The sequence below is a fragment of the Balaenoptera musculus genome, chromosome 7, assembly GCF_009873245.2.
Source record: "Balaenoptera musculus isolate JJ_BM4_2016_0621 chromosome 7, mBalMus1.pri.v3, whole genome shotgun sequence".
Taxonomy (NCBI): domain Eukaryota; kingdom Metazoa; phylum Chordata; class Mammalia; order Artiodactyla; family Balaenopteridae; genus Balaenoptera; species Balaenoptera musculus.
Window position 1 is genome coordinate 52,632,190 of NC_045791.1, and position 26,236 is coordinate 52,658,425.

Below are 26,236 nucleotides of genomic sequence, written 5' to 3' on the forward strand. Positions count from 1 at the left end.
ATAAGTTTTGGTAAGTTGTATCTTCATTTTCATCCATCTCAAAGTAGTTTCTGATTTCTTCTTTGACCCACTGATTATGTAGGTGCATACTGTTTAATTTCCACATACATGTGAGTTTCCCAGATTTTCCATAGGAAAATGATACTGTAAACTGCCCTAGTCCGGGAGGCCCAAGAAGAACACCATTTGGAGAGGACATGAGTGTACAGATTAGAAAAAGCACAAGATTTCCTGGTAACCTCTGCTCAGGATGAACTTATGGATATAAACCTGCCCTTCAGCTCTCCACCCAGAGAACACACATGTGTTCAGCAAGTGAATATTCTTCCAAAATATAGATGAAATATATGTCCAATCACACATGATCCCAGACACGGAAAGGCGTGGCACATAGCAGAATCAGGATTCCAGGCAGGCCATAGAGCATCATGGTTAGGAGCTTAGGTTCAAATTCCTATTCTGCCATGTTTTTGGCTGTATGATCTTGGGAAAGGTGTTAATTTCTCTAGGTTTCAATTTCCTCCTTTGTAAAATGGGGATAATAATAGTACCTATCCCATAAGGTTATTGTGGTAATAATAATAATCACATAAAACACAGCACCATAGGAAGCTTTCAATAAATGTTAGCAGGTATTGTTGTTAGCACTTTGGAGCCTGGAGTCTGAAGTTTTCAATATCAAATATGCTGCTGTATGTATGCCCCCCTGAATAAAGGAACTGTAGCCATCCTTCCTGAGTTTGAATCCCTGCTCTCCCACATAATAGCTATTTGACCTTTATCAGATTACTTAACCTTTCTGTGCCTCAGTGTTCTCATTTCTAAAAGCACCGTCAAAAAGATCCGCACAAGGTTATTCCGAGTAGATGAATTAATATAGGCAAAGCTCTTACAATAGTGCCCTTCCCATGCTAAGTAGCCAGTCCCTGCAATGATGAGACTTAAATTTTTATTAAGGCAACAGACAAAAACCCATAAAGAGACAATTAAACAAAAGTTACAAATTGTGTAAGTGCTATGAAGGCAATAAAATAAGGCTGAAATAAAGAATGGGGAGGGACACCTAATTAAGCTATCAGATGGTCAGGGAAGCCCTTCCTGAGGAGTAAACATTTGAGCTGACAGTTAAAGGAGGAAAGGATTGAGGAACATTCCAATCTCAACCTTGCCGAGAACTGAAGGAAAAGCCTCTTAGGCATAGGGAACAGAAGAAGCAATGGCCAGAAGTGTATTTCAAATTGAATTCCTAACAATATCTGCAATCGTCACATTCCTTAACATATCATGTCTATGTATCTTGTTTATATCAGAAGCATGATGTAAAATGATGTAACATGATGAGATGTGAGGACATGTGCCAAATTCACATGCCTGAACCTTGCTGGGCACTTCCTTGAGCTATGCACGTGTGTTACAGTGGTCTACTAAAGTGCACCATTTTATATGAGAACATGTGTAGATCTGAATTTTTATAAAAGACTAATGCAGACCTAAGCCTTCCTAATTCATGATCATTTAAGACATTCAAATAGAAGTACAGAAGAGGCAGGAGGATTCTTATTTTTAGGCTTGCACAAAAACAAATTTACCTGGCAGCACAAGCTGATGATGACTTGTTTCCAGTGTGGTCACAATTTTGATATGTAACACGTGTGCGTGTGTGTGTGTGTGTGTGTGTGTGTGTGTGCGCATGTTGTGTTTTAGCAGAGTCTTTTAAATAGTTAGGAAATATATATATTTAAAACAAAGGAAGAAATGTCTATGGAACCCCTGATTTCACTAAACTCAGTGTCACAGACAGTTTGAAAAGTACTGTTGCAAAAATATCCCAGGTGGGAAAAAATTAATTTATCACTGTCCTCCATTCTCTCCCCATTGGCTACTTTTATTTCATTCATTCATTTAACATATTTATTGAGCTCTGTGCTAGTTATTCTTCAACCTCTGCCCCCTCCTGCTCTAATCTATTTATTCTCCACTTTTCTCTGCACTGCTTAGGGCCCTGGGAGGCGCATCACTCAGGGTCCCTTGCCCTTAGGCTTTTGGTTCCCTACAGCTGGTGGGAGCAGAGCAGGAGATCAAAGGTGAGTTCTTTCCCTGCTTGGTTCCTGGTTCTGGCAGTGACTGGGTCCCTCTGTAACTAGAACTGCTGCTAGGTGATCCTCTACGGAACCTCCAGTGCTCATCAACTCTAGTAACACCATTTCCTCCCCTTCTTTTTTAGACTGTTAACTGCTCCCCTCTGTTGCTAGTCTCTTGGTGCTTCAGCCTCCTTTGTGGATTTCTTTAACCACACTTCTGTGAATTTTCCCTTCATTAACATCTCTTCAAAATCTAAACTTGAGTATATCTTCTTTTGCCTGCTAAGACTCTGACTTGAACAAGCCTCTGCTATGTTCTAGACCAGTCCTGTCCAATTGAAATATAATTTTAAACTTTTTAATAGTAAAAAGAAACAGATACAATTAATTTTAATAATACATTTTAACTCATATTCAAAACATTATCATTTTAATGTATAATCAATATAAAAACTTAGGAGTAATTTTACATTCTCTTATTCATATGTCAAAACCCGATGTGTATTTTACATCTCTCAATTTGAACTAGCCACATTTCAAATGCTCAATAGCCACATGTGGCTGGTGGCTACCTTACAGGACAGTGCAGTTCTAGATACTGTGTTGGGGCTGGAGATACAGAGAGGAAAGATCTTATCCCTCCCATCATGGAGTGGATGCTCCAGTAAAAAATATGGACAAGCAGACCATTACAAAATAACGTAGTAAATGCATAATCAGTGCTATGCATAAGATGCTATGGAAGCAGAGTTCTGTCTACCTGTGGGGTTTAGGGAGAGAAGATAATAGGGAACACTTGAGTGGGTCCTGAACACTGATTAGGATTCCGCCAAGGAAAGGAGAGTGGAGAGAGCAATGCAAGCGGATAGAGAGTCCTCACCTTTCCATCTGCCCTAGCTACGTCAGGCCTTTTGGACTACATCTGAAATGGACATCCTGACCACTTAGAGTACACTTGAATCTCCCTAGTTATTCTGGTACAGATTTGGATAGATCTCTGTAGTCTTAGGCTTTGGGATGAAAAGTTTTCAAAGGAAACTCAACTAGGCAATAATGGGGAGGGTGCTGGTGAGATATGTGTGCGAGGAGAATGCCTATAAACAGACAATTGAGAGAACCTGATCCATTTTCCAAAGGTAATGAAAATCTGGCCACTGATTGGCTTAGTTGGTTCAGGTTCCTGGGCACAGAGCCCAGTTTTATTTTCCTTATCTGTTTCCCTTGCTATTCTATAAGTGTTGTCACTGGACAGATATTAAAACTCACTGTTCCTATCTTTTGGAGATGCTTCTTTGCTGTTGTTGTTGTTGGTTGTTCATTTATTCTCCTTATATGACCCTCATTTCTTCAGCGGTTCTGAGGACTTAAGGCTCAACATCAACATCCCTGAAGTCTGTGTCTCATATGAAAACCCTACTGCCTTTAGCCAAATATATCTGTCTTTTCCCATTTCAAATGCAGACTCCCTTTAGGGCAGCTCAAAAAGTTCCTATTTCCTATCTGACAGGCACTGCTGGTTCTCTGCCCTTTGAAGAGAGGATATAACTTAAGTGACAGTAAGGAATGGTCACATCTTTTCTGCCTCAATTTACCTTCGCAGCATACTTCATCAGATATTTCTGGAAGACTCACCTGACTCTCCTGAATCCCCCAACTTGTTTTCTAGCATAGAAGTACTTCACACATATAACAATAACAAAATAGAGCTGCTCACCTTCCAAGCCTAGGGCCTTGTTCGAGGTTCCTCTGATCCTGTTTAAAAGGTAATAAAGTACGCTGCAGATCTCTTTGGGTAATTTCACAGTGCTTAATGGCTGGTGAGGATTTCTAAGGATACCCAAACAGTAATGAGAGAGGAAAGGAGGATAACTATTCTTAGATACTAAAAAAGAAGTATGTGCTTAACTCAGACAAACATTCTGGAGCCTTTCTGTATGAGCAGAGCTCTGATTTCCAAGAGGTTGGAGAGCTATGGCTGTTTACATCCTTTGTCTGCAGCAGTCAGATGGTATATACACTGCAGCCTTATTTTCCTTGTCTCCTTCTTAAGTCAACCATAAATCATTTTCGATGCCGAGCTTTCCACAAAAATTCCCTGTGGTTTCTGTCGGTCTCACACTCCAACTATCACGTTGCGATTTCCACTGGCAATAATGTCAGCATCTGTTCTTCATATCAGCACTATTTGCAAATACTTTGAGACCAAGTCCTGATTACTATTCAAAAGTTCAACTTCTGTTTTCTCAGAGCCAAAACACATACTGTATTATCCAGTTTAAATAGTTTCCAATCCTCATCTGGGCAGCGGGCTTTTTCAGTTCCTCCCACTACTCATATTACTATTTTTAAATTTCTCTTTATCCTTTTCTTTCAATTCATTCATTGTATAGACGATTAACTTGGGTCTTGAACATGGCTAACTTTGCTCTTCTGAGCTCCCTATATCCCTTCTGAATTCCCCCCCTAAGGATTTCTTCCGTCCATGCTGATGTGGACTCTGAGTTCTCTTACTCCCAAAGGCAATTTATTTATTGATGCCACCTTTTTGTTTTTCCTGAGTGGTCTAAGTCAGATCTCAGTGTGCCAGAAATCAGGCAATGATTGCACATAAAGAGTCAATTACTCTTAAAGAGAAATTTCCATGGCTTACATCTGGCTATCTTTCATCTCTCTGGCTTAAAACCTCCACAGTTTTGTTTATTTGTAATGTGCATGTATTTACATGGTTTGTTTTTGGTTTTGGTTTTATAAGTGAGTGTATGTATGTGGTTTGATTTTGCTTCTGGTTTTGTTTATTTGTTATTTTTCTAAATGACTTGGTTGAACAGTTCTTCAAGTGAGCTGGGTGTGCCATTCTAGGCACTGTCTGCAATAAACATTTTTATGAGCTGCCCCTTTTGCACAGACACTGTGTTTCTGGATTTGTGAGAAAGTATGTACTCATATGCTCGTGTGTGTGTACACATACACATGCAAAATACAGAAATTAAAACAAGAAACGGGAAACTATCTTACCAAACCCAGTAGACCGAAGGACTTACATCTATATTATACAAAGAGGTCTTCTATAAGTTAATCAAAGATAGGTATGCATTTATACAAGGACTAGAAAAAATCATATAAATTATACAGAAAATCACTAATATCTTATTAGATAACTAATAGCAGTGCTACTACTAGCTCTAATTCTAACTTTTTTTTGAAGGCCCTCCATGTGTCAGGTACTCTTCTATATGCTTTACATTTAGAAATCCATTTAATCCAACAACAACTCTATAGATAGGTACTATTATTAGTCTGTTTACAAATGAGAAAACAGTCACAGAGAGGTTAGGTGACTCATTCACGGTTGCACAGCCAGATAAATGGAAAAAGGGACAATGAGAAAATTCACAGAAGATAAAATGCAATCACAAACGGAAATATGTTCAAGATTGCCAGTAATCAAAGAAATGTACATTGACAGTAAGTATCCTTTCATACTACACCTTTGATGAGTCTGTGGTTAAACTGTCACTCTCAGATATAGTGAAAACAATGTAAATCATTGTAAGTTTTTAGGAAATCCATTTGTCAGTACTTATGAACAACTGTAAAGAGACTCTCTTGAACTCAGTAATCACATCCCTAGAATTTATTCTTAGAAAGTTATTCAAAAGAAGACTCATATGAATAAAGTTTGCTGCAGCATTTTTATATTATCAAATATTAAAAGCAATCTAAATTTACAAATATAGAAATACTTAAGTAAGCTATGGTACATCAATGAAATGGAATATTATGTAGCCATTTAAACTATAATTATGAGTGATAATGATAATATAAAAACGTTAGATAATGTTAAGTAAGGTAAGTCAAATATAAAATTTTACCTATTTGTAATTATATAAAATTATGTATACATATGCTCAAGGACCAGAATGGAACATAAAATGAAAACACTTGCAAATGTTAGGATGGCAAAATTTTTTTTCCTATTTTTAATTGCCTTTATTTCTGTTATTTCCCATATGATGGCAAAACCAGGAGTTGGGACAGAATAGAAGATGCTGTCTTTGCCTTTTGATAATATATAATTTAGCTAAGAATTTATAGAATCATTGACTTTTAGAGCTGAAAGGGACCTTATCGGATTCTTGGTTCAACTCCCTGATTTTACAAATAAATACTCGGAGGCAGAAAAAGATTGACTTGCTCAATTGCTCATATTTAATTAGGAGCTAGAAATTACAAACCCAAAATGACTCACAATCATTTAGGGTACATCTGTTGCAGAGAAATTAAGTTATTAGGACCCTATCTTGAAATATATCATATCCATAAAAATGACTATTTTACTAATTCTACTTTCTTATCTGCATTATCAACTGTCTCCTTTCCCCACCTGAAATAAGCTTTATGCCAAAGCAAGAGCTCTAATTCTTGACTGTATGGTACACATCATGCATATTTTTGGCATTTCAAAAAATGTCAAAATATTTATCAAGAAGATGAGTATTTCAATAACAATAGGGAAGCTGCTAGTCATTTTCCTCTGATGGTAACAGCAGGAATTCAATTAAGATTTGATAAATCAATTAAATTGAATTCCACTTTAAAGCATTTAAAAAAGTGTTTTCTAACACTGACTAAAAATCTACTTAAACCTCTTAAAAACTAATTTCTGGGATAGGGGCTCCCTGGTGGCGCAGTGGTTAAGAATCCGCCTGCCAATGCAGGGGACACGGGTTCGAGCCCTGGTCTTGGAAGATCCCACATGCCGCAGAGCAACTAAGCCCGTGCACCACAACTACCGAGGCTGTGCTCTAGAGCCCGCGAGCCACAACTACTGAAACCCGCGCGCCTAGAGCCCGTGCTCCGCAACAAGAGAAGCCACCGCAATGAGAAGCCCGCGCACCGCAATGAAGAGTAGCCCCCGCTCGCCGCAACTAGAGAAAGCCCACACGCAGCAATGAACACCCAACGTAGCCAGAAAACAAAAAAACAAAAAGAACAAAGTTCTGGGATAAAAATGAAGAATATAGGTGAATATATAAATGTTTACACAGGCCTTGTAAAAAGGCTCCCATCTACTCACGCATGATCACAAAAGAAAAACATGTCTTCAGGAAAAGTAAGACCCACCTGGCAGGTGAAGTTCTCTACTCATAAACCCATTTAGATTATGATCAATTCTGGCTGGGCTCCTCTGAAAGGACAAATGAAAAACAAAAAACATGGGAAGAGGCTAAAGAAATTTTGGAAGTTACAGATTGGTGTGGTGATACTAAAGCTGTTCTAGTGCATGTGTGTTGGGGCCGTTACATCATGCCCCCATGGCTGATTTGCAAAAGGTGTGTTTAAGGACAACTTGAGGTCATGAGGTCCTCACTGCTGGCATTCTAGCATGCCTGGGCAGAGTGCACTAGTACAGTGAGTTTCTGGGGGCATCAACCAAATAGCACCAGCAGCCAAAGTGATAGTAACGGCTGCTCCCACCAGTACCCTGTACCTGAGCCCTCGGCAGCAGCAGGAAGCAGCACCAGCTTTGGGCGCTGGGACAGGAGCATGGGCTGGATGGAAAGCCCTGGACGCCATTTAATAGAAGAGAGCTGTTGAGACACTCTAAGGACTGAGGAAAAAGACAATAAGAGACAGATAAGGAATAAGAGAGGAAAACTTTTAAGTAGAAATTGCTTATGCATACAATGGGTAGGGTTTTTTTTTGTTTTCTGATATGTAGGATTTTATGAATCTCTCTTGTTCTTTCTCTCTCTCTCCTCTTTGCCTCTCTCCCCCCTCCTCTTTGTCTCCCTCTCCCCTCACTATATTTCTTTTTTTGCCCCAGGAAGTTAAGAGATTTGATATACTAAGAAAACCTTTCCTGAGTATATAATCTGTAGTTTCAAGTTAATATTCAAATACGTAGGTTCAAAACCTATTCAGATTTAACAATCTGACTCTACTTTTTTACAACTCCAAATCAGTTCAAAATCCATGGAATTCTATGCGATAGTTTTCTTTAAGTCATACCCTCAATGGTCCTCCACCCTGGCTAAGTATCAAAATCTCTGAATCACAAACAAACACCAATTCCCAGGGCCCCCGTGGACGGATAAAATCAGAATCAGGTGGTGGGACCGAAGCATCAAAACGTGTTAAGAGCTTCCCAGGTGCTTCTAATGAACAGCCAAGGTCATGAGATCCCTTGCTCCAACAGGAGTAGTTAGAAGCTTTCTAGAACAATTCTAGTTTCAATATGCATATGAATTACCTGGGGATCTTGTTAAAATGCAGATCTTGATTTAAAACGTCTGGGATGGGGACTGAGCTGAATTTCTAACAACCTCCCTGGTGATGCTGATGCTGCAAACCACCTTTGAGTACAGAAAGGATCTAGGATAATTAGGTCCAGAATAGAGTGGGCAGAGATAAGCAACTAACAAAATAATAAACTTTTTAAATAAAAAAGGGCAAAACAGAAAGTGTGTATAGCCTCATTTTATATGACCAAAACTTTTAACTTGGTCACAGATTCTAAAGAATCTAGATATTCTTTAAACTCAAGGAAATACTGAAATTGGTAGCACAGACCTTTCTATATTGCCTCTTACCTCCCAGGTTTGCCATGTGTGTCATATTTGTGACACCCCTTAAGACCAAGCCTTAGGGAGCACAGTTGGGATGTTTGGATTGAAATATCAGGGGAGCCAAGGTAATAGGTAAGAAGATGAGCATGAACTCTGAAGGGAGATGTAAGAATCAGAAAAAGGGAAATGAACATTTTTGTCCGAAGGCAGGAGGGAGAGAGCTGGAGTAAATGCAGTGCCTAGAATTCCAACTAAGACCCTCAACAAATGCGGGGGTGGTTTTTTTCTGTTGCGCCAGCACACTGTGTGGGGAGAGTCAAATGTAACACATTGCTTTAGGCCATCTCCAACCTACCCATTGGTGGCAGGTCTGAAACTTTTCCAGGTCTGCTTGGTGAAGGATTTGATGGTACATTCTTAGTGGTGGGTGTTATGAGAAGGTACTGTGGTGGTGGGAGCCCAGGATCTCTTGTACTTAAGCCCTCTCTCCTGGGAGTGGGCAATGAGAGTGTATGCAAAATGCCAGGCTGAGGCCAAGTGGGCTGGGCATAGTTAAGACTGGTGGAAGGCACGGTGGTGTGTATGGAAAGTGGACGGGAAGGGCAGAGAGCTAGAGACAGAAGGCAGCAAGTTCACGATTTGGGAAGGCCAGGCTGAACACCAGGGCTAGTTTTTGTTTGTTTTTAACTGTGGTAAAAATACACATAACACAAAACTTACCATCTTAACCATTTTTAGTGTACAGCTCAGTGGCACTAAGTACATTCACACTGTGTTACCATCACCACCATCCATCCACACAACTCTTTTCATCTTGCAAAACTAAAACCCTGGAAACCCCAGTCTACTTTCTGTCTCTATGAATTTGAATACGGTGTCATATTCCAAGAAATCATTGCTAAATTCAATGTCATGAAGCTTTTCTGTCTCTGTGAATTACGTGTACCTGTAAGTGGAATCATACCTTGTCCTTTTGTGACTGGCTTATTTCAACTACCATAATGTCCTCATGGTTCATCTATGTTGTTATAGCATGTGTCAGAATTTCCTCCCTTTTAAAGACTGAATAATATCACTTTGTATGTATACACCATGTTTTGCTTACCCATTCATGTGCTGATGAACACTTGGGTTGCTTCCACCTTTTGGTTATTATGAATAATGCTGCTATAAGTGTATATGTACAAATACCTCTTTGGGTCCCCGCTTTTAACTCTTTTGGATATATACATAGAAGTGGGATTGTTGGGTTACACGGTAATTCTACTTTTAATTTTTTGCGGAACCACCATACTGTTTCCCATAGGCGCTGCACCATTTTACATTCCTACCAACAGGGCACAAGGGTTCCAATTTCTCCACATTCTTGCCAACAATTATTTTCTGTTTTTTGATAGTGCCATCCTAATAGGTGTGAGGTGCTTTGCAACTGTGGTTTTGATTAGTGATGTTGAACATCTTTTCATGTGCTTACTGGCCATTTGTAATATCTTCTTTAGAGAAACATCTATTTAAGTCCTTGGCTCATTTTTTTTTAATAAATTTATTTATTTTTGGCTGCATTGGGTCTTCGTTGCTGCTCGCGGTCTTTCTCTAGTTGCGGCGAGCGGGGGCTACTCTTCATTGTGGTGCGCGGGCTTCTCATTGCAGTGGCTTCTCTTGTTGTGGAGCACGGGCTCTAGGCGCACGGCCTTCAGTAGTTGTAGCACATGGGCTCAGTAGTTGTGGCGCGCAGGCTCAGTAGTTGTGGTGCACGGGCTTAGTTGCTCTGCGGCATGTGGGATCTTCCTGGACCAGGGCTCAAACCCGTGTCCCCTGCATTGGCAGGCGGGTTCTTAACCACTGCGCCACTAGGGAAGTCCCCTTGGCTCATTTTTTAATCGATGTTTTTGTTGTTGAGCTGTAGTTCTTCATATATTCTGGCCATTAACCTCTTATCAAATATATGATTTGCATATATTTTCTCCTGTGGGTTGCCTTTTCACTCTGCTGATTGTCTTTTGATGTACAAAAGTTTTACATTTTAATGTATTCCAATTTATCTTTTTGTTGTTGCTGCCTGTGCTTTTGGTGTCATATTCCAAGAAATCATTGCTAAATCCAATGTCATGAAGCTTTTTCCCTTATGTTTTCCTCTAAGAATTTTACAGTTTTAGGTCTTACATTTGGGTTTTTATCCATTTTGAATTAATTTTTCTATGTGGTATAAAGTTAGGGTCCAACTTAATTCTTTTCAAAAATTAATTAATTTATATATATATTTTTGGCTGCGTTGGGTCTTCGTTGCTGCGTGCTGGCTTTCTCTGGTTGCGGTGAGCAGGGGCTACTCTTCGTTGTGCTGTGCCAGCTTCTCATTGTGGTGGCTTCTCTTGCTGCGGAGCACGGGCTCTAGGGCACAGGCTCAGTAGTTGTGGCTCATGAGCTTAGTTGCTCCGCGGCACATGGGATCTTCCTGGACCAGGGCTCGAGCCCGTGTCCCCTGCATTGGCAGGCGGATTCTCAACCACTGCACCACCAGGGAAGTCCTCAACTTAACTCTTTTGCATGTGGAAATTCAGTCTTCCCAACATAATTTGTTGGAAAGACTGTCCTTGCCTCATTGGATGGTCTTGGCACCCTTTGCAAAAATCATTTGAGGATGTATGCAGAGGTTTATTTCTGGGCTCCACAGGGGCTAGTTTTTGAATTTATGTGATCAGGTGATGACTGTGGCAAGAGATGAGCCAGATGAGCCAGGTTTCTTGCTTGGATGACCAGCTCAGGTGAACGGTGTGTCGGGTGGGGCTTTGTAGCACTGATAGCGGGAGTTTGCAGCTCTCTTGAAGGCAGCTCAGACCTCATCTCAATTGTGACAGGTTGGATGGGTTGTGGTAATGCAGAGTGGTGCTGAGAGGTATTACAAGTGGAAGCCCTAAATGCTGTGGCAGGAGGTGATCTATGTAGAGGTATGGGCAGAATTATTAAAAGGGAACTTACACACAAGAGGGTCTGTGACACAGGGGCTACACCTTGTTTCACATGATTTGTTTGGCTTTTGCTGGGTAGTACGTGACTAGATTTATTCACGGAGGGCTTTGAAAAGGGTCTCAAAAACTAGGATGCAAATTTATATGCTGGGGTTGGGTAGACTATGGTGGTCGAATGGCAGTGGCCAGCTGAAGCCAAGAGATTTTTTTTTTTTTTTTTTTAAATTTTTATTTATTTATTTATTTACTTTTGGCTGCGTTGGGTCTTCGTTGCTGCGCACAGGCTTTCTCTAGTTGTGGTGAGCGGGGGCTCCTCTCACTGTGGTGGCTTCTCTTGTTGCAGAGCACGGGCTCAGTAGTTATGGCTTGCGGGCTCTATAGAGCAGGCTCAGTAGCTGTGGCGCACGGGCTTAGTCGCTCCACGGCATGTAGGATCTTCCCGGACCAGGGCACGAACCTGTGTCGCCTGCATCAGCAGGCGGATTCTTAACCACTGCGCCACCAGGGAAGTCCTAAGAAGCCAAGAGATTTAAGTAGGAGATACCACATCTGAGACAAATGGGCATCCATCCTAAGTTGTGGGCATCTAAAGAGCAAGGCTGAGTCTTATTTCATTCCAGCCTTGTGCCTGGCAATTTCTGGCACACAGTGGACGGAGGCTTAATGTATGTTTGAACTGAATTGAACGTAAGTCAAGAAAACAGCAATAATTTGAAATAAGAAAACTTAACTCTTCATAGTTAGGAAAATTTCTTATGGCTAATTTAAAATATGTATATTATAGGAAGAGTGCATTTCTCCTCCCTTAAAAAAAGATAGACTTGATCACCATCCTTTCTTAAAAAAAAACTATTAATTGCCACTTATTAAGCACCAGTTATCTCCAGGCATCATGTCTTGCACTTGATGTGCATTACATTTAGTCCTTACAACAATCTTCAGGTAAGCAATATCATCTCCAATTACTGAGGCTCAGAGATGTTACGTGTCTTGTTTCAGGTTACACAACCAGCAGGAGCGAAGCTAGGATTTATATCCAAATGGGCCCCATGTTTCTTCTCTGAGAACCCTTTTTACCTGTTTCTACCTGGGAGCTATCATTCTCATCTTCTAGCATGCTCTTCTTCTAGGGTTAATAAACACATTTTCTTCAGCCTCTAATCATGGCCCTTATAACAAACCATTACTAATCGTTTATCTGTCTCTGGCCTTTCCCCAAGTTCTCCACGTTCTTTGAGTTTGGCATCAATCCAGCATTTAAACACTATTGAGTGGGGGAAAAAATTACAAGTTTTGACTTCAACAAAAGAACTGAATCATCTCCCTTTCCATTTTACATTGGCATAGAAACTATTTTGCACTGATTCACATATTCACAAAAAGTCAACATTTTAAAAAGTGAACAAATAAAAGGAACAATAACCACCAGGAATCCTGGTGACAGCTGGGTGGTGAGATGTGGTTTTGTGTACTTAACACAGACAATTGTATGAAAAGGATAGCAGCCAAAAGCACTGAGAACCTGGACCAAGCATTTCTAGGTGCAAGAGCCCAGGCCCTGGCATTGTACACTCTGAGGTGAAGAGAGACAACAGGGTTCAGGAGGCAAAGCTGGAGAAATACCGTGACATGGCTTTTAAGTCTCCCTGTGGTTTAGAGCAGTGCAGCTCAAGGGGTGGGTTGAGACTGGGTGCTGGTCTGGGAACTGTTTCATTCCCAGTCTGTGACAGGGTGAGCAGAGAGACCGAGTAAGTTTATAACGATGATCTAGTAAAAATCTTGGGCTTGTCTGCCTTTCCTTTTTCCTGTCAACACCCTTCATTCCCAAAACCTAGACCAATGCCTGACATGTAGCTGGTAAGCACAGGCTGACAGGGCAGTAAGTACAAGAGAGATTGTGGGGGCGAGGGCAGAGACCAGGAAACAATGCCAGAAACTAGAGTACATCTTTTTTTTTTTCCTACTAATTCATCTTTATTGTGTTTTACAAAAGTACTGGTCTGTGACAGGTTGGAAACGGGCAAAACAAAACAAAAAGCAACTACTGTCCTTCACCTCGGATAGTTTGAGAAGTGCTGGTGTACAGTGCGTCAATGTAGAAGCGGTGCTTGGCAAAGTTGCTAGACCTCCTGGCCATTTATTTTGTAATCTAGTAAAGGTTTAAGTGTAGTAGGGTTCCTAGAATAAGTCACTGGTTGTAACTTTGGAAATTCATTCTGTTTGCAGTCCCCGGTATTCTAACCACATACAAGTGTCAGTGCATCCCCTGCGGATTCCACCCATCACTAAGGCAGATGCTTACAGGTAAGCTGCCACAGGCTTACAGGTAAATGCTGAGCAGATGACTCAGCAAGTGACAAAAGGACAAAATCGAGTCCACTCCACATTGCTCTAGTCTCGGTAGATGTGGGGTATGCTTTACCCAGCACTTACAAAACGTTCAGGTAATTCCCACTCCTGTTGTTTCTCGCCATGTGGAGGGACAGCAACTGGTCTCTTCAGTCCTGTCTTCCTCATTCCTGGGAGAGGTGACGTGACTTAGCTAAAAAGTGAATTTGGGAAATGAATTAGGCATGTTTAACCTAGTCCTTTTTCACTCTCTCTCTTGGAAGCCAGCCTACTCTGTAAAAGGCTCTACAGGGGCAGACCCCCATGGGTAGAGTCTCGTGGCTGTCCACTGTGGGTCTTGATTCTGGGGTTCAGTACTGGGGGGCAACTGTTTCCATGCAGCCTGAGCCATCGTCTCCTGTACCAGCTTCATCAGTAATTAAGCTCATGTTTTAATCTTCATCTGTTGGCAACTCAATCTCTCAGTTGGTTTAAAATGTGGGCAGGGAACACAGGAATAATACTTTGGGGGGCTTCTCAAACCTCACCAGATGGTGGTGACTGCATATCATGGTATTGTCTCATAGGCTATTCTGGCCTGTATTCTTTACTTGCCCTCCATTTATTTCCTTGCAGAGGGTCAGCAGATCTTAATCACTTGGTAACTCTATTATATTGATACCTAATCTGTTCTCTTGTGCAAAGTAGGAGCTAAACCTTCCTCTGTCACACTGGGGAATGAGGACGATCTTCTGGCTTGGCCAGTATCCCCTTCTGCCTGCACCTCTCTGGGCGTGTTTATCCTAAAGCTGCACCCCATCTTTCCAGGTTTATGAACATCAATAAACTCATACTTTGTGACATGTCATGATGGAAAACAAACACAAGGGCTCTGGAATCAAAAGTAAGAATCAGATAAAGGCAAGTCTTTGCTCTTCTAAAAAGTATCAAAGGGGCTTCCCTGGTGGCGCAGTGGTTAAGAATCCGCCTGCCAATGGGGGACACGGGTTCGAGCCCTGGTCTGGGAAGATCCCACATGCCGCAGAGCAACTAAGCCCGTATGCCATAACTACTGAGCCTGTGCTCTAGAGCCCGCGAGCCACAGCTACTGAGCTTGCGTGCCACAACTACTGAAGCCCGCATGCCTAGAGCCCGTGCTCCACAACAAGAGAAGCCACCGCAATGAGAAGCCCGTGTCCGCAACGAAGAGTAGCTCCCGCTCTCCGCAACCAGAGAAAGCCCATGTGCAGCAATGAAGACCCAACACAGCCAAAGATAAAAAAATAAAATAAAATAAAAATAAAAAGTACCAAAAAAAAAGTATCAAGAACAAAATGTCTTAATGGCTATTTCTGTGATATAATTCAGGTAAACAGAAAAAGAGCTCATGGCCTCTGCAGCCTTCCTATTCCCAAGGCTCAGTGAAGTCTCTTTCTTTGGTTCTTCGTGAGCCAGGCTAGGAGGCATTTAAGCTTACAGTCTAGTTCTCTGAGGTTCAGTTTCAAGTCACTCTTGCTACAAACTTCTCTGACCTCGCATTTTTCTTTGGGTCACTGGAACAGTGTTTGGCTATTCTGCCTGTGAACACTGCCTACTTTCTCTAGGCCAGTGTGCCAGACGCTTCTGCTGGTAGCCTTTCCTAATGGTGACTGTTTGTATGTGTCTGGCTGAGCTTTAGAGGAATGACTGACCCTAGATTCCATTGTCATCATATTGACATGGTACGCTTCCTCAAATGGACCTTGTCTATGCCAATAACTTTGTCTGTAACTCCCCCCCATACGGTATTTTATTTGCCATATTATTTTATATTATAGATTAAGTCTTTAAAGATAATGCCCACCCCGATGTAGTTTAAGACCTTTGTCAGTCAAGGTTTTCTATTTTTATCATTCAAACTATCCTTTTACATTAAACATCTTTTAATGTAAAGAATGCATTAATATATAAAATATAGGCTCCCAGGTTTAGAAAGCCACTCTATTTGGAAAGTTACTGACACTTCATAACAAACTATTAATAAATACCCCAAGGCAGGATGAATCAAGAGTAACTTACATTCATATATAAACATAACTATAGTATAGATAAAGTTGCATAACGAGAATAAAATTTAATGTAAACGTGCCAAAGAGAAGAAAGCATGAGATTTATAAAGCTTACATGAAGTCAGAAAATGTTCACCTGAGTAATAAGCAAAGCTTCATTAACTTGGCAGTCTTGGGGACTTAGAAAGTGAGGTGGCTCAAGCCAAATTCCTTGGGTGTTACAGTGCCTGCTGTCCCAGGCCAGGCAACTGGCAATGGAACTGCAGTAGGGGTAAGCACTGCATGTGTTGTACATCGTTTTCATTGTAGGTAAAACCCAGCAAACAGGGAATTCTTTATTCTTGAGAGTTTCCCTGTGCCCATGATCAGCTTCTGCATGCACTTGGAGGAGAGACAACCCTATTAAAATGTCTTTTAAAAAGCTAAAGCTAAATGACTAAACATTAAAGCTTTGAGGAATGGGGGGAAGAAACCTACAAGGAAAGCGTCAGCTTGCTTATCCAGGGAATGAGCAGAATTTAATTCTCATTCCAGCATGGGGCTGCTAGGCACCCAGCTTCTTTCACTCTGGGTAGAAAACAAATCCCCAAGTTGCTACCGAGCCAAATTTTAAAGGCCAGTCAGGAAATGAGCAGCACTCCCGAATGGGAAAGGCTGGATCCGTGTTTTTTCTAAAGTAAACAAAAGATCTGCAAAAGTATTTCCTTGCACTATTTGGCAAGAGAAAGAAGCACCTGGAGAGTAAGTTAGGAAGAGAAAGCCTATAAGACAAGGGAATAAAACAAGGATGGTTATAATGAAGCTTTGTCTTTGTCTCACTAATCTCCAGAGCCCAAGTATTCTATTACGAAACAAAGCAGCAAATGAAGAAATGCTCAGAAAGACTGGTTGATTAAGAATACATTCATGGAGGGGATAAACAGAGTAAATGCTTTTCTGGATCCTGAATTGCATCTTTCATTTGGATTTTTAAAAAAACCTTGAAAAATATCTTCCAGAGAGTCAAAGTGGAATATATACATTAAAATAAATGAGGGCTGTGAAGGAAGACGTATGAGCAAGGAGAAAAGCTATTATCTTTAGAGGCAGAAATTTCCTTGCTTCAATGCGTCATGTGACACTGGCAATTTCAGCCATTCTCTTTCAGTGCAAGTTCCCAATGCTGCTTAAGGGGACGCCATTCCAGCTCACCTGAGGGAGTGCGGCGTAACTAAAAATGTATGGAGAGCTATAACGTCTGTTCAGCAGGACAGCCTCAGGAGAAAGACGTTACTCTCAAAAGGCAGGAGGTGAGAGAAATGAGGCAGCAACTGCATAGTGTTCCTTGTGTTAAGTACACAGCATTTGAAAAAAAAACCAAAACCAACAACAAACTAATGCAAGAGACTCAACAGCATCTCATCATTAACTTTAGGAAGTTACACAGTTTTAGAGCTTTTTCTCAATGAGAAAGGCTTAAAGACTTGAAGGGTGAGTGCCCTTCCCCGAAGTTTTCTGAAACAACCAACAATTGATATATAAAGATTAAGTAAGAGAAAAACGAATTTCTTTTTCTGCAATGAACTAGGAAGTGTCACATAAAGGAGCAATGGGTTGAAAACACTGCCAAAGAATTTGTGTAAGCATAACAAAACTCATAGTTTTCCTGGACTAAACCCCACCAGCCCAAGTAGGAGAGATGTTCGGGGCTTTTTAGGAGGCAATGAACAGCTCACCTAATTTAGTAGTTAACACCTGATAGAAAAGCATATATTTTCTGGAGTCCAGGCTCTACTTAGTGCCTCCCTGCTGGAGAAAATCAAAGATAAAGACATAAATCACTGGGATGCCAAGGACACAGCTAACTAAACGCCATTTGTGACTACTTGAAAGTCCATGTGCTCCTAAATATTATTTTTTTCTCCTTATGTAATGTTAACATGTATTTATCCATTCACCTGCCTCTAGCCGTTCCTGACTAAAGGTTAAGTGGCTGTGAAACCACATGCACCGTAGAATCCAAAGCAGCTGTTTTAAACTCTTGGACAGTGGTGGTGCCTTGTAGCTTGCTTTTGATGAGCTCCGGGAGCAGCTGAGCGTGAGCTGTCTTTGACCATCTGGAGGTTTTAATGTGCTCCATGCAGATCATGCCAACCTGGCTTGCCAGAGCTGGGGTCATTGTGCCCTGAGACACTTCAGGATGGTGCTCAAGGGAGCTGTGCTCTACCGCCACCTGGGCCCCTCCGGCAGGTGAACTCGCATTTTCAATTTAATGCTGTTTTTCTTACCCTCTGTAGGGACTCACACGCAGAACTATTATTACTTGCTTGTTACTGCATGTTGCTGACTCATACGCAGAGGAAAAAGTAATTTTGTCTTAACACCTCTTCCCTGTCATTTAAGGCATATGTTAATGAAAGACAGATTTTGGCATCCACTCTCCTCTGCAGCTTTGAGGCCACAGTATATATTCATTATAAATGAAGATGCAACTGTTATTTTACTTCTATTTATATTTATAACTACACCAAAGCCAACCTGCAGGTAACTTTGTGCCTCTCAAATCCCAAGCCATATTCCAAGAAATGCTCAACATGTCATGCTTGAATTGGCATGACTGTACATACAGTGTTTTAAACAAAGATGTTTTCACTCATTTTATTATTGACACTCCCTGATCACATATTTTAGATTATGCTGGAGCTGATCCCTTTGAGGGTTCCCCCTACCCCCTTGAAGTACAGACTGATTTATTTTCTTTAAGTGAGGAGTATGCAAGTGATGGGTGCTGTGTGTGCTCGCAGGGGAGCCAAGTGGAAGGCTGAAGCCCGAGGGGGGTGGGGCGAGAGCAGAAGTAAACATATGCAGAATGCTGAAAAGAGCTGACTGCAAGCTTTTGCTTTGTCATTCCTCTCCGTTCCTTTCCTTCTCTTCCTTCCCAGTTTGTAACTGTGGATAAGTATACCTACTTTTTTCATAGAATCACTGGATCTAGAATGAGCTGTCTCCTTGAAGATCGTCTGATCCAAACTCCCACCCATTGCTATAATTCTCCGCTTGATTCAGGAGCTCTTTTTCTTCTCCAGCAGCTTTCCCGAACAGCATTTGAGTCTGTCAATTAAAAGTGTACTGATGAGACTAGAGGTTTTGGAATCAGACACTTCTGGGCCCAAACTGTGTTTCTGCCACTGACTCGCGGTGATATCCTAGGCAAATTACCCAATACCTCGGAGCTCCAGTCTTATCTGTTAAATGGTTACAATAAAAACTAATTCATAGGAGTTTGAGGATTAAATGAAGGAATGATGTGGTATATAAAAGTGTAGTATATAAAAGACTTAGCACTCAGAGGTAAATTAAGAGCAGCTAAGCAGTTCAAAAGGAACTAGGACCCATGCTTCCTGTCTGACTTGCAGGCAATATTTTTCCATGCATTTTACTGTCTTTCTCACGAGGTCTCATAAAACCACTGAAAAAGTTTCTGTTGCTGGAGTACTCTATATGCTGCCTTGTAGACTGTAAATGCTGTTATTAATAACAATACCTCACATATATTCAGTGCTTTAGATTTTACAATGCACTTTTCACAAGGAGGGGAGGTGAATACCCACACCAACATGTCTACTGATGACTAACAGAGGCAGAAAGCAGAAGGAGCAGAGGCTCAGAAAAAGGCCTATTAATGATGCAAATGTGAAGTTATCTGCACTTGTGAGGAGCATAACAAACATTAAAACCAATTAGAAGTAATAATGCGTGATATATTCTGGCTTCAGAAATTGGCTTTGATGAGTTGGAAAACCAGAGGAATACAGCATAGGAGTCTGGGGGCAAGAATTTAAGTTACCTGATGTTGAACGGTTTATATGGTCCTGATGCCCCGGAGGGCAGCTCTTCGCATATGGGTGAATAATTTTCACGTACAAATGAGTATAGCAACGATTTAGACTGCATGATGGTGGAAACCTCGATGTGTTCATAATTTAGAGACAACGCATATGGAACTGAGACGAGCAAAGCAAATAAGTTCTCAGAAGTCAACATTAACTGGGTGTTTCAATACGACAAATGTGTCATACCGAAATGCAAAACTTTTAATAATAGAAACCGTTACCTTGGCTTTCTCACAACCTTATGAAACAGTACTTCATGTGTGTGAGAATTTTTACATTTGGAAAATGTTCAAAAGTGAATTTTTATAAATGGAGGAAAACGGAGGGTGCATTTTTAATATAGCATATTTCATTGTTTCTGTATTATAAAATGAAGGAACACATCTTTTTCTGTTAGAAAGAAAATAGTCCTTTTGAAATTCAGCTCCCTCAGCAGATGAATTTTTAAATATCAAACTCTGCCTAACTAGTCCTAGTTCCATGGATGTGAGGGAAAAAATGAGAATTTCATGCAGTTATCAAATATTTTAAACTAATACCCAAGCAGATACATTTGCAACATTTCGTGATTTCTTAATATCTATAGGCAATATTCCAAATCAGGTCTTTCTCTTTTTTTTTCCTCTGCCAAAAAAATCTACATTTTGTCTGGCAGCAGACTCTAGGTAGGGGGTTGATTCAGGTAGGCTAAGGGAGAGAAAGACTGACCAGACAAGCAGAAGACACTGATAGAAATGGCCCATTGAGCAGCCATGTGGAATAGGAGGTCTATGCTAGACAGAGCCCAAAAGAGCCCAGTTTGTGTCTCACAGTCCAAATTTGGTTGATGTATTTTTGAAGTTTCTAAAGGTTAACTACATGCTGTAATACATTATAGAAAGACACGGAGCAGAATTTTACTGTGCCAGTCAAGAAGCTGGCTTGAATCTGCTATTTAGGACAGAGAGAGACAGTACAATTTACATGTATGAGAATGTGGGAATAATTTTACCTTCTGTTGTTTTTAAAACCACCTTGGGCCATGATTTTTAAATTGAGACACAAGAAGATCTGCCGGGGTTCCCATAGCAACATTAACTTATCTAACTGCCCTTGCTGTACGTAATACTTTCGTTACTAGTTTGGCTTTTAAATATACACTTTAATTAGGAAAACAACTGAGTTAAGAGTCTCAGGCAAATTTTGACTTTTACATTTACTGCATGTTTAAACAGAAACCTTGATATTGTACTTCTGAGGACTTGTTATCAAGGCAAATGTATGTAAAAACCTTCCGTGGTTTTCCTTGCCCCGATCTCTGACCTCACTGCATTCCATTCTGTTGACGACTCCTCAATCAATCTCTCTAAATATATTTATAATACGCCATGGCTAGGATAAAACAGAAACAAACCAACCTCAGATGGCTCTAGTCCAGAGACTAGAACCCAATGCACCCTCTATTCAAGGCTGTCTATAAGCTGACGCCCTCCCCATCTTTTCTCCACTATTCCGAATCATGAATATCCCCACCAAACATACCTGTCTTCTCACCATCTTCTGAGAGCATATGTTCTAGGACTAGCCTGAGACCTACCTCCTCCCAGAACCCTGATTCTTCCCCTTCCATCCCATAGCTGATCTTTCTCTCTCTTCAGAACCATTATTACTACTGCTACCACCACACGATGTCTGTGACTGGGCAGCAATCCTCCCCTCTTTTTTGATAACAGTGTCTTGATTTTCCTTTGAGGAACTTGCCTCCATTCCATATAGTCTGGTGGTGCCAACAAATAACCTGTCCTGCCCCAGTCTGTCAAAAGATGAATCCATGATCCAAATCGGACCAATCATATTCTTCCAGGAAGTTGAATTTTAAGTGAGTTCAAAAAGGAAAAATAGTTGGAACTGATCATTCTGATGGTGGTCCTTTCAAGAGATTGTCCATGTCTTCCAGATTTCTGTGGCTCATAATCAATCAAGCATATCAGCTAGCTGATAAGCTCCCTATTTGAGTACTTGCTCACATATTATCTTAGATCATGATTTAGAGGCTTGGGATGCACACAGTTTGCTTTGCCAGCTAGAGCCTATTTATGCTCTCAGACGACAAAGCTGGGTCTTTATTTATTGTATTATTCCATATAATTCAGCACAACATAAGTACTCAGTATATGTTGTATAATGAATGACAGACCAGTTTTAGAAACTCCATTTTTACCAAGTGCAATTTGCAAGCCAATTTATGTCTTTTCTGAGGCAAGGTGGTAAATAAATTTTTAACTGCTACGATTTAAGAATTTTCTTGGGTATGACAGTTGTCTTAAAGAAGGCTTCCAACTTGTACACCTAAGAATAGCCTGAAAATAATATTAGCATTGGTCATACTTCCCCAATTTTAGGAAAGGAAAGAGAAACTAAAATTCTGTTTCAGACATTAGTCTGTGAATTAAAGAAAAAAAAAGTTTTGGGACGAACAACGACAAAACAAAAAAATATATACTTTTGTCTTGGTCTTGTGACTTTCCTTGGAAACAAGGTGAGCTGCCTCTCTGCTATCAGTTAACAATGGAGGAGAGTTCAACTGTGTTCAACTAATGTATAAATAAAGTAGATGGGTTTTTTTCACTTCTAAAAAATGGCAGGTTTCTGCTTCTCAGAATCATCTGACTTATATCGGTAATTTAACTGAATGCTTATAAAACTCAAAGAACAAACAAAATGGTTAAGATGTAATAAATCCAAACAAGCTTTAGCATATTAAGTTTTGAAAACACAGAATATTGTGCTCTCTTCCAAATCACTTACATGTGCTTAAAATGCACAAAAGAGCCCACCCACGGTAAACAGCAGGGTATACAAATTCTCTTCTTCTGACTGTCTTTTCAAAAATGAAAGATTTACAGAAGACTTTGAATAGTGTAATCCTCTGGTTTGTACCTTAACATGATACATAGTTCAGCCATGAGAAAAGAGTAAAAATACCAATTTGGAGCTTTTTTAAGTGAAGGGTAATGGTTTCTGGAATTTTCCTTGAACCCACACTCGGTGCATTTTCACTTGTTTTTTCCTATTAACTTGTAAGCGACGATCGACCAGATTTTGCTTCTCATTTAACCCAGCCTTGCAGAACATATCGTGGACTTCCCCTGTGAGACAAGAATGGCAGTCAAATGTATGATATGTGACTTGGGGGGAGGGGCAGTCAGGAACAATGGAACATTAATGGAATGAATGACAATCTGAATTTTCATTTATACCAAGAAACATTCTCTAGTACAAATTGGTGAAGGAAACCCGTGACACCAAGTGGGTTTCTTCTATTTCACACAAACACACCAAGTATAAACGGTTGAACACAGCAGGTGTAACAGATTACAACACTATCGGTTGCAGCTTTCAATATTTTGAAAGGTGCCCAGATCTGAGTTTTTGTTGGTTTGCAGAGACCCCAAATGGCACATTGTAAAAGTACTCACATAAGTTTGGGGAAAGTCCTTCAATGCAGGATTCATTTTAAATGCTTTTTTAAAATGAGAAATTGACAAGAGATAAGTAATTTTCTATGGACTCTTAAAATCACATTCCCTCTTTTGGCTGTGGCATGTCATCAATTTTTTCATATCTGGGCTAACAGTACCTCCGAAATGGAAACTTCGTTAGGGTATGAGGATGAAACAAGTGATTCTTTAAATTGGAAAAAGATTAAAAGGCAAAAAGGCCATTTTCAAGCTTTTACATAGAACAGTTATAATCACTAAAGTGTAAAGACATCTAATGTTTATTCAATTCTTGAAGCCTCATTTTTAGAGCTTTTGAGTTTCTCCCTGCAAATAATACCCAAGGAAAGTTTTTACGGCTAATTATTTCCTCTTATAGATAAGCATACCTTTTGTAAAGAAATATGCTCTGGTACCATCTCCTCGAACATAAAAGTTTTCAGATAAACAATGCCCTAAAAAAAAAAAAAAGTGTGACAAGAGAAACTTAGTATTCCTTAAGAAAACCACCACCACCACCAACAACAAAATTGACATGAAATGTTAACACAGCATTCTTTGAAACACAAGAAAATAACTCCAAACTGAATATACCATTACCCCTTTTAAAACGAAGCTGAGTCTTATCATATCTTCCATAGTCCCGAAATAACAGCATCCCCCCAGGTTTCAGTAACTTGGACAGTCGGTTTACAACACCTTGCATCCTTTGAAAACAAAGCAAGAGACTCTGTGGAAGTCTTGTTTTATACGTCACATTTAACCTCCTTAATGATAAAATAAGCACAGCTCAATAAGGCCAAAGAAATGTAAGCCACAAATATAAGGGGAACAAAACCAAAAATATTGTGTATAGAAAGAAAAAAGGACACCAACTTGCTAAATAATCAGATTCAAAAAGCCTAGACTATCAAGAAATCACCCAAATGACCAGAGCGGTAACTTCACAGAGCTTGATGTGTGATGTCAAAGCTGAACTGCAAAACCACATAGACATTCCTGATATTTACAGCAAATTAAGGTAGTTCCAAGGCAGAAAAAAATGAAGTCGTTTCATTTTCCTTGCAAGATAAAAAATATGCCAGAACTGTCCCAATCAGACATACCTACTAAACGGGGATCACGTTTCCTCCAAAACTAGCTGCTTTTCCTCCTGACTTCTTTATTTAGTTCAAAGGTACTAAATTCACCAAAGTGTAACACCTCAGAGAAATCTTTGACTCCTTTTATCTTTCTCTTCTTCCACTATCCTCAGCACAACCATTTGGTCATCAAATTGTTATGTCTTTTTTTAAAAACTACATATTTGATAGTTTCTCTCTCTCGTTTCCCATTGGTACTCCCTTAGTATACAAACTCCAACATCCTCAGGCTGGAAACAGAATTGCTTCCTAACAGGTGTTATTATTCTCCCTGCCAATCCTTCCTGCATATTATTGATGAATTAGTATGCTTAAAATGATGGTTTTGTCAAATCATCCCTTTGCTCAAATTTTCATGATTTTAATCCATAGGATAAAATCTTAGTTTCTTATTTGAGCCCTTAAGATCACCTACAACTGACCTCAATCTTTCCAACATCTTTCCCACTACTCCCTAATCTGAAGCATCTTTAGCCAAACTGTTACATGCTTGATTCTGAGCAGTCCATGCCTTTGCTCACGTGGTTTCCCCTCAAAGAATTCTCTCCTCCTTACTATTTGCCTGTTTAAATTCTATTCACACTCTAAGCCCCAGTTCAATACTGGGAAGCTTTTACTTTTTTACTTTCTTTCTTTTACTGCTTATTCTACCCACCTGGCTCCCAAACATGACCCCCCCCCACCCCTTGTGACTGTTTTTTTTTTTTTTTTTTTAATTTATTTTTGCCTGTGTTGGGTCTTCGCTGCTGCGTGCGGGCTTTCCCTAGTTGCGGCGAGCGGGGGCCATTTTTTGTTGCAGTGTGCGGGCTTCTCACTGCGGTGGCTTCTCATTGCGGAGCACAGGCTCTAGGCGCACGGGCTTCAGTAGTTGTGGCATGCAGGCTCAGTAGTTGTGGCTCACAGGCTTAGCTGCTGCGAGGCATGTGGGAGCTTCCTAAACCAGGGATCGAACCCGTGTCCCCAGCATTGGCAGGCGGATTCTCAACCACTGTGCCACCAGGGAAGCCTGTGACTGCTTTTGATTTAATGTTTTTGGTTAAGTGTTCAAGGCCTTATATGTGATTATGGTACAGAGATGACAAAGATTTCAGATCTCATATCAACCAAGTGAATGACATTGGCTGCCAACGAAGCTCTACTGAAAAGGACTCTTAAGACTCACAGGGAATGACAATCTACAAAATCAATTATCAATGTCTGCCCTGGGCAGCGAATGGTAAATGGCAGCCTGTGTACTAAGTCTTTGCTGTCTCTGCTTTATCGAAGCTTCTTAAAGCTTCTGAGCATTCCTTATTTTAAAAATGAGGAGTTTTGATCAGATAATCTGTAAATTCCTTCCAATTAAAACACTGTTCAGGGACTTCGCTGGTGGCGCAGTGGTTAAGAATCCGCCTGCCAATGCAGGGGACACAGGTTAGCGCCCTGGTCCGGGAAGATCCCACAAGCCGTAGAGTAACTAAGCCCATGTGGCACAACTACTGAGCCCATGTGCCACAACTACTGAAGCCCGCGTGCCTACAGCCTGTGCTCCGAAACAAGAGAAGCCACCGCAATGAGAAGTCCACGCACCGCAACGAAGAGTAGCCCCCGCTCTCCGCAACTAGAGAAAGCTGGCACGCAGCAACGAAGACCCAATACAGCCAAAATTTTTAAAAATTAAAAAAAAATAAAAATTTAAAACACTGTTAAGTGGAATAACAGGGTGAAACAGTATGTCAGGTTATGAAAGAAGTAGGTAGTGAGAAAATGAA

At 40.5% G+C, this 26,236-nt stretch overlaps 1 protein-coding gene across 1 annotated transcript in view; it reads right to left on the reverse strand.

Annotated features, from left to right (window-relative positions):
- Window positions 1-20,055: 20,055 nt before the first annotated feature.
- METTL8 (methyltransferase like 8) overlaps window positions 20,056-26,236 on the reverse strand; it is a 79,910-nt gene continuing 73,729 nt past the window's right edge. Inside the window, exons 10-12 of the mRNA XM_036856980.1 lie at window positions 23,944-24,050; window positions 23,733-23,798; window positions 20,056-22,992 (exon numbers count right to left, since the gene is read on the reverse strand). Coding sequence (XP_036712875.1) covers window positions 22,844-22,992; window positions 23,733-23,798; window positions 23,944-24,050 — 322 coding nt within the window. The 3' untranslated portion in view covers window positions 20,056-22,843. The remainder of the gene's footprint in view (window positions 22,993-23,732; window positions 23,799-23,943; window positions 24,051-26,236) is intronic.